General features: G+C 38.9%; 2 protein-coding genes across 2 annotated transcripts; both read left to right on the top strand.

Moving 5' to 3' along the window:
- Window positions 1-389: 389 nt before the first annotated feature.
- LOC116302594 (uncharacterized) lies at window positions 390-3,295 on the top strand. The gene is made up of 4 exons (XM_031711927.2): window positions 390-969; window positions 1,290-1,868; window positions 1,937-2,482; window positions 2,569-3,295. Exons 1-4 carry the CDS (start codon window positions 771-773, stop codon window positions 3,201-3,203), a joined length of 1,959 nt encoding a protein of 652 aa, XP_031567787.2. The 5' UTR covers window positions 390-770; the 3' UTR covers window positions 3,204-3,295.
- Window positions 3,296-4,900: 1,605 nt separating this feature from the next.
- Window positions 4,901-9,093, top strand: LOC116302595 (iodotyrosine deiodinase). Its single transcript, XM_031711928.2, has 3 exons — window positions 4,901-5,337; window positions 6,206-6,522; window positions 7,852-9,093. Exons 1-3 carry the CDS (start codon window positions 4,974-4,976, stop codon window positions 8,032-8,034), a joined length of 864 nt encoding a protein of 287 aa, XP_031567788.2. The 5' UTR covers window positions 4,901-4,973; the 3' UTR covers window positions 8,035-9,093.
- The last annotated feature ends 50 nt before the right edge of the window (window positions 9,094-9,143 follow it).

Below are 9,143 nucleotides of genomic sequence, written 5' to 3'. Positions count from 1 at the left end.
AAAGGGATTTTCATAAATTATGAATCTTTCATTCATTGATCATTGACTCAACTAAAAAAATTCTGAAGCATTACTGAAGTTAAAAAGCACACAGACGTATGCATAGACTATATCTTACAGCAATAGAATCGTCCTGGACATATTTAATTACACTTTTCAAACTCTCTGAGCAATAATTTTACGTACCTTCAACATGGCACCTGAGAAGAGACAGTGCTACAAAGCTGCCAGCTTTGCTATCCATGAATTTCTAGAACTTTCTTCCTCCTTAAATTTAAACGTTCATAATCGTTAACAACCAAGATATAATGCAATGAAACTGAAAATTCAGTTAATATTACATATATACAATATTTTAATATTTATCATGATTTACGGCAAATTTGACAGGAAGCAATCTCGTACCCAGAGCATGCGTAGTAAGAAATAAGAGCTCTGGGTACGAGGTTGGACAAGGAGTGAATCAAGCCAAGATAGGCCTACTATGGGTCCTCATCCTGCATCAGATCACCTTATATTGTATGAGAACGTCTTCGACCGTCTTATATCGTCTAAAAGCGCCTAAGTGTATGCCCTATTTGTTTTGTTTTTTTTGTTGGAAGATTCCTTAGTTCGCCTACCTATGATTGCCCTAATTCAACAGGATACACAGCTAAACCCTATCATATCACCTTCCAAACAAGGAACTAGATAACAGTCTTAAGTTACTGCGTATTCAGTAACTGTGACTCGGGTTCAACAAGGGGCGGTCAAGATTCCTTAGCTCTAAGATGGGAGATAGTAAGCGTACTTCATGGCCGTCATCCAGTGTGACAGTATCGTTTATTGTTGTGCTGTTGTGTTTGGGAGAATTTATCAGAGTTGAGTTGGTCTTGAAGGAACACGTGACAAGAATACGAGACCTTGAATCTAAAGTACGGAGCAACAGACAACAACGAGAAGAAGACACGACAAAACAGGCCCTAAATGGTGAGCTACTATTACACCATTAATAGCGATATTCACGGTTCACGAACATCGCCGTCAGGAATCTTTTCTCATTCAAATTTGCCAACCATTAAAACAAAAGATCTCTTTATTTCAGTAGCCAATAGATCTCTGATTGGTATATTTATATCAATAGGTGACCTCAACGTAAACATCGCTATATACATCACAATCGTGGATCGTTGTATATGACAGCATATACCATATAGTAGCATGTGATATAGCACAATTGCATTTTTTAATCTATTGTCATCATATATTGTTATTTCTTTGGTTGTTTAACCGTCTTTTCTTATGATTAGTAAATACAGCAAAGCTAGACACTTCTAGAGTCCGTACTCGTCGTAACGCATCGAGACCAAGCGACCTGGAAGAACTCCAAAAGCTACACTCACGTCTCTGTGCCACCATAGTTACAGACAGGAAATGTCGTGCAGGCCCTCCCGGGCCACCTGGAAGGCCAGGTCCAAGGGGTCGTAGAGGAAAGAGAGGACCGAAGGGAGAGATGGGAATACCAGGAAAGAAAGGAATTATGGGTCCACCTGGTGCAAAGGGGAAGAAGGGCAATAGAGGACTTCAAGGGCCTCGAGGGATGCCGGGATCAAAAGGGGAACCAGGCCTATCTGTATCGTCACCTGACGTCATCATTTCTCCTCCTTCATTGGTTGTCAATGAAGGTCAGACGGCAGTCTTCCACTGCTCGTCCAGCGGTTATCCTACGCCTGAGATTGGTTGGAGTAAAGTAGGTATCAGTTCCCAGTTGACCGGTGATGATAAGCTGGTGATTTCAAACGTCACTCCCAGTGACACGGGATCGTACAAATGTCATGCTAGAAACCTACTTGGCACGGCACGAAAAACTGTCCGCCTAACTGTTAACTGTAAGTAGTAAATCACGCTTATTTTGCTTCTTTTTTCCTTGAAGTGATGTTAAATTATGGTTCTTTAGTTCGTCCCCGTGTCTCGATGAAGACCGTTCCTCTCTTTGCAAAAGAAGGGGACAACGTCACTCTACCAAGATGTCACGTGACCGGCTCTCCTGTCCCTACCATCATGTGGTCAAGAGCTGCCGGGGAATTAGACCAAAGTCGCACGATATCCAATGGGGGACAGCTTTCCATTCTCAACTTAAAGCAACAAGACTCGGATATTTACTTCTGTAGGGCTAGAAATCTTCTTGGATCTTCAAAGAGAAATATACAGCTTATGGTTGTGGTTCTACCCAAGTTTGTCCCAAAATCACCCAAAAATGTAACCAAATATGAAAGGGAAACATTTTCCTTGAGTTGCAGTACAAAAGGGACCCTGAAGCCTGTCATCTCGTGGAGAAAAGTGAATGGTACTCTACCATCAGGAGGGAGGTCAGAGGTGAGAGGAGAAACGCTGACCATCCGACGTGTAGAGATAGAAGATTCTGGGGTGTATATATGTACTGCTACAACGATTGGTATATTTAAACAGAAAGCTGACACTCAATTGCAAGTCATAACGCCAGGTATTACATTATCACATATAAAAAATCATTACTCACCGCAAGCATATAAAAAAGCGCTGTTTGATATAGCTCCCATATTTGTTTAGCTGCAGATTGTTCAGAGATCTATAAATCAGGAGTAAGACAGAATGGTGTGTACACAATTGATCCTGACAGTACTGGTCCTTTCCAAGTCTACTGTGACATGACAACAGACGGAGGGGGGTGGACTGTGTTCCAGAGAAGACAAGATGGCTCCGTAGACTTTTATCGTGAATGGGATGAATACAAAACAGGTTTTGGAAACCTGACTGGCGAGTTTTGGCTGGGTAATGACAAGATTCACCGACTGACGTCACGAACAGCCTCAATTCTACGCGTCGAACTGAAAGACTGGGAAGGAGTGAAAGTATATGCCAAATATGGTAGTTTTAGTGTTGGTTCTGAGGGTTCAAAGTACAGGTTGAGTGTGACGTCGTATTCTGGTTCGGCCGGTGACTCACTGACACTACATCATAATGGTATGTCGTTTAGTACCAAAGACCGTGATAATGACGAGTCTAGTTCTACTTCTTGTGCACGTAAATACTCTGGTGCGTGGTGGTACACAAAGTGCTATGATTCCAACTTAAACGGCAAATATCTTGGAAATTTTCTCAGCTTAAAAGGCGTTGTATGGTATTACTATAAAAATAATATGTTATCCCTTAAGTTTACCGAGATGAAGTTAAAACCAACTTAGTTTTTCAATAAATCCAATAAAAAGTCAGTGCGTCAGTTGTGCAGACAGTCAGTTAGTCAATCAGTCAGTACTAATTAAAAAACTACATGCAATGTCTTATTTTTATTTATTTGTCTCAAATCATTTCCTATTTGCGGCAACTTGTTTCTTATTTGCAACAACTTGTCTAAAATGCATCAACTCGTCTAACTTGTCTATTGCCTTCAAGCGGTTGTTTTAGGGTCCAGGCATTTAGGTCAGTTTCCATACATTTACTATATTGTTGATCCGGATGCCTCGCCGACTTGAAGCTTGTTTGGGGGCGATGGATCGGAGTGTAGCTCTGATATCTACTCAGTATAGTAATATAGACCGTCTGTAAGTTAGTATAGTAATTTAGACTACCATGCAACTATCTTTTTCTGCGATCGTCAAAAACTTAGCAAAACCTGTCAACGCATTTGCGCAATTGCACCCGAGAAAGATGAACTCGTCATATATATTCTTAGTTATCAATAATGCCCCCGTTTTCTTCAAAGTCCTAGATCTGGCACTGCGCATGCGTATTGGCGTATTTCTTTGCCCGAAACTTCCTCGGGCGATAACTTGGTGTAGGAACACACTAATATATTTTTTAGATACATAATAATAGAATTCGAAGTATTGCACCATCACGCAGGGGCGTAGCGAGGTCTCGATTATAGGGGGGGGGGGGGGGGGAGATGTACCATTTCCCCGCCAAATCCACAGGAATCCCGCATGATATAATTACATTTTGTGCCATCAAGTGATGGCAGCCATGACGTAAGGCACTACGACGGGAGTCTCTTTCCCCTGAGAAATTTAATTCTTTCTCGTGTAAATCAGATCATAGACCATGGCAAGATTCGATTGTCCTGCCTCGTGTCATGGCTGCCAACACACGTGATGGTGCACACTCTATAAAAGGCACATAGCTTATTGAGTATAATATGACGCTGAACCTAAACCTAACTATTACTAAACGAGCACATTTTAACCAAGGGCAAGAGTTAATTAACGGAGAAATTATTTCGCGGTTCCTACTGACCACGCCCTTGCTTTCCTGTTCACGTGTAATTGACAAGCTTACCTGTCGTAGCCAAATCTTTCGTTCTTGGCTTCAGCTTTTTCACTTTGAAAATCAGATGAAGTAATGTTAACACGCCGGATAGAAAATACAGAATACAGTCGAGTCAGACCTGGGGCACGTTCTTGTTTATCTTATATCACCATCTCTTCCCCTAATCCTTTTCTTGTCCTCGCCCCATTACTAGTAATTCTGCCTCTCCTCCCAATTTTTTCCTCACCCCTCCCTCCCAAAAATTTAAAACGACAAAATGTATTCACCTCTCTCCCGTTCCTAAATGGTCGCTGAAACAAGATGTGATAAGTTAAAATTGTGTAAAGGGAACAAAATATGCAAAAAATAAAGAACCCTATTTTAATTTTTTACCGTAATGTTTTTCATTGAACAATACCAAAATTTTATTAGAACGCATTTACTTTCGAGTCCCTAGTTTTTGCAGTAACCTTTTTTTCGCCCTATTTTTCGCAGTAACCTTTTTCACTCGTAGCTTTCATTTTGTCATTTTTCATGCTTCAATCACGAAAATTAAGTCCCGCGAAAATGTGCACCAAAGGTGAAAAGAAATAGCGTGACCTGTACGTACAAAACTGTCACGCGATTTGCATTGCTTATGTGTGCTTATAATTCTTCTCAGAATGGTCACGTGATATTTGTTCAACAGCACCAAAAAGATCGATGCAAAAATGGATTTCAGCGCCCCGTTTCTCTGCACTTACTGGCCATATCTGGCTGCAATCGTACTAGGAGTGGTTGTTACCGAGTTTATAAGATTCATCTCCAAGCCCAAGCCATTGAACTACACTGTAGATGTGGATCCTTTCAACGAGGAAAATGAACTTCCACGCGATCCGCTTGACGTCCATATAACTGGTGACTCAGACGTTCCAATGATACCGTATCCCTACTTTGATGAGATTCCTAGTGAAGAAGAGATGAAGAAAAGAGCAAGAGAGTTTTATGAGTGTATGAATAAAAGGAGAACCGTCCGAAATATCTCGTCTGACCCAGTACCTTTGGGTGTAATCCAAGACATCGTTCGCACTGCAGGTCTGCAAACATTCAGAACTAGCTTTTGTTTTTTTGTTTTTTTCTTTGACTTATGAATATTCATTTCTCTCTTGACTTATACAGCTGTACACTCCTCTCTATTTGTTTTCTGTTTTGGCAGCAATTTACACCTAATTTAATTGTCATTTATCGAGAAACCCTAAATATTTAACAATCGCTTATTATTGACTCTCATTATGATATCAGATGTAAACATCACGTGATGGCAGCCATGACAGGGTGCAGGAACAATTGATTCTGATCTAATCTAATCTTACATTTTAGAAAGGATTCAGTTTCCCAGGGGAAAAAGACTCTATTGTTGTGCCCCCTGTCATGGCTGCCATCACTTGATGGTGCAAAGCCTCTATAGTTTGGTTTTTAGGGGAGCAAATTTTAATGCTAAAATGTCATGAACTTTAAATTTAATTTTTTGGGGTGGAATCAAGGCTGGTGTAAAGCACTTGCCTCTCACCTCTGGGCTCTCCTGAATGCATCGCATGTGAGTAGGTTGTTTTAGGGTCTCATTTGTGAGTTAGCCAAGCTCTGACTTAGTTGAAGCTCAGAGGTTGTTTCAGGTTTGATCTGTGCAAGGGCGGATCCAGCCAAAATTTTAGGGGGGGCTATTTGATTTTCTTCCATCAACTCAACAGAAAACAATAAAGGAAGCATCTAATCCTTCAGTTTTTGCCCCCTTTGCCCCCCCTGGATCCGCCCTTGCTGTGAGTTAGCCAAGCCCTGACAGAGGTCATACAAGGTCTTGATAAAGTTTGAATGTTCTTTTATATATGTATTAAACCAGTCCTTTATATATTCCAGCTATATAAGTTGGTATATTTCTTAACTTTATCTTTTAAACCTATACAAGGTACTTCGCCAAGCGGAGCTCACACGGAGCCATGGATCTATGTTGTTGTCTCTGATAAAACACTCAAGTCTGAGATTTGCCGAATTGTCGAGGAAGAGGAACAAGTAAACTATGCAAAAAGAATGGGTGCAAAATGGCTTAAAGATATCGAAGTGTTAAGGACGACTTGGTCTAAACCTTACATTATATCTGCACCATACCTCATATTGATCTTCAAGCAACTGTACAGCTTTACTCCTGACGGCAAAAAGAAAGTCCATTACTATAATGAAATGAGTGTGTGTATTTCATGTGGGATGCTTCTGGTTGCCATTCAGGTAGTATAGAGGCTTTGCACTATCATGTTATTGCAGCCATGACCAGAGGCAGGAACAATCTAATCTGGTCTAATCTGATTTACATGAGAAAGAACTCAGTTTACTGGGTATATGCCATAATGTTCTGCCTCCTGTCGTGGCTGCCATCATGTGATGATGCAAAGCCTGAAAGTTCATTTTATATTTATTAAATTTATTCCTCAAAGTCTATTTAATTTTCAGAAGATACAATAATAGAATAAATAAATAAAAGCCATCTAGATAATAAATAAATTACTATATAATGCTAAGAAATCTAATAATATATATATATGTAAATATATTCCAATTTTGTATATATCCTTAAAACACTCATTAATAATTCATAAGCTTATGGTCCAATTGGAGCCACCATACATGTCACGTGCATGAACCTTTATACCTGATAAAGTCCTCTTCATTAGTATTCAAGTGATTTCATATAAAGACACATGTGTCTTTATATATAGACACATGTGATCTTTATATAAAGACCACTCGAATACTATGAGGATGACTTCATCAGGGATGAAGTATGCATCCAAGTTTAGATGAAGACATAGAGCTTCATCAAGGTCATAGTCAACCCTAAAAATCTTTGACTAACGTACCTGTCTTTGCCTTGGCACACAATATCCAACATGTGGGAGCTTCCATTGAATCTGGTTGCACATGCCCGTGACGTCAAATCTCTATCGAAGTATAAAAATCCATGTTCGTGACGCGTATGGTGGCTCCAGTTGAACCAAAATCTCATAAATTGTTCATGAGTGTTTTAAGCAGTTCAAAAAACTCATAGATGATGTTTTATCAGGTATAAAACACTCCTACTTGTTTTTTAAACACTACTTATCAAACTCATGAATAATTCATGAGGAAAACACAACAGAAATCACAACCATGAAGAGTGATGTAAATCTGATACAAAACTGTGTTCATTTGCATAAACTTTAAGTTGGATTTTCTTGGCCAAATTCACTTTAATTTTGAAAATTTTAGTGAAATACAAAGGAACTAACCTAGACGTTTGATAAGTCATATACAGTATTCGTGTCCGTGTTGTATCAGATATACAACCACGAGGCGTAGCCGATCTGATACAACACAGCCACTCATACTGTATATATTACTAAAATTATAAATCAAACTAAAAATTTAACTATTTAAATGAAATTGTAATAATAATATTACAATAAATAAAACATTAATATATCTGCAAATTTAGGAAAAGTCTATTTTATGAATGGCTGAACTAAATAAGTTACTGTTTTTGTAAGATTAGTTTACATTTTTGATGGTTTATTTTTCCAGAATGCTGGTCTTGTGACTGTCACCAGCACCCCAATGAATGCAGGGCCCCAGCTGCGGCAACTTCTGGGTAGACCATCCAATGAGAAGCTACTGATGTTGCTTCCGGTGGGTTATCCTGAAAAGGATGCAAAGGTGCCTGGCTTAAAGAGAAAACCACTGGATCAGATAATGGTGCTAAAGTGAAAGCTATAACTGCACTGTTGCAGTATTCTGGTTAAATGACTGTAAAGGTATAATGGACCATTCATTTTTTTACTGGGGAGGGGAGGGTAGAAGGATTTTATTGTCAAACAATGCAAAAAACCAGACCTGTTCTCTGTAAATGAATTTTAAAAACGTTTATATGCTGTGCAACTTGAAATTTTTCTTTGTAACACCTGGCACCAAATACCACATTTAACCCGTAGAAAAAATGAATGGTCCCTTATAGACATTTTTACCTTGTAAAGTTTACCCATTTTAGGCCATATATGTCATTCCATAAGATATTTCTTTGTTTAATGGTAGTGCACAAAAAGAGAAGAAAAGTAAATAGTCAAATGGGTAAACATTCTCCCCAAGATAAAGAGGTCTCTAGTCTCCTTTGCATCTGGTTTTAATGTCATAACACTGCACAATATTTTAAAAACTTTACAATTTGATAGGGTAACTGGATTTACGCAGATTTAAGTTTTCATCCAGGCCCTTTCTAGATTCAATTTGAATTTAGAAGTGGATTTTTTACAGAGGGAGGAAAACTGGAGAGGCAGAAGAAAAACCTTGAAAGCACTGGAGAGAACCAACAAGTAACTCTACTAGGGTCGCATGGTGAAAGGATAGTGCTCTCACCGCTACACCACCCATGCTTCTAATATAGCCCTCTTGAATCCACGGCGCTCTTTGATAACAGCTTTATGCTGACGAGCTTACCCTGGCAAAAGATGTAATTATTATAATCACTATATATGAATATTATTTTTACCTGCAAATCGAGAATTTTATAATAGTGCAAGGGGTTTGTCTGTCTTTCATTATAAATCCATATACATGCATGAGTTTAACTTCATTTTCATATGTATAGTAGTAATAAATTATGCATTCGGTGTGTGTAATGGAATAGAGAGAATAGGAGAAAAGATATCAAGTGCCCTTGGCAGGAAAAAAATTTTTTTCCTCTTATTCTCTTAATTTTCATATGTGTCGTTGTTTCAATCAAATACTCTAGATGTAAAGTTCTTCCAATAAACTGTTCAAACTGTTCAATGTCTCTCCTACTGGACTACTTTGGCTGTTATCCGCCTTACCCCTAACTA

This window comes from Actinia tenebrosa, unplaced genomic scaffold, assembly GCF_029948245.1.
Source record: "Actinia tenebrosa isolate PJP-AT-01 unplaced genomic scaffold, QUT_ActTen_1.0 PGA_scaffold5__44_contigs__length_20552954, whole genome shotgun sequence".
NCBI lineage: Eukaryota > Metazoa > Cnidaria > Anthozoa > Actiniaria > Actiniidae > Actinia > Actinia tenebrosa.
The sequence above is the reverse complement of the archived record's forward strand: the minus strand, read 5'-3'. Positions and strand labels throughout refer to the sequence as shown.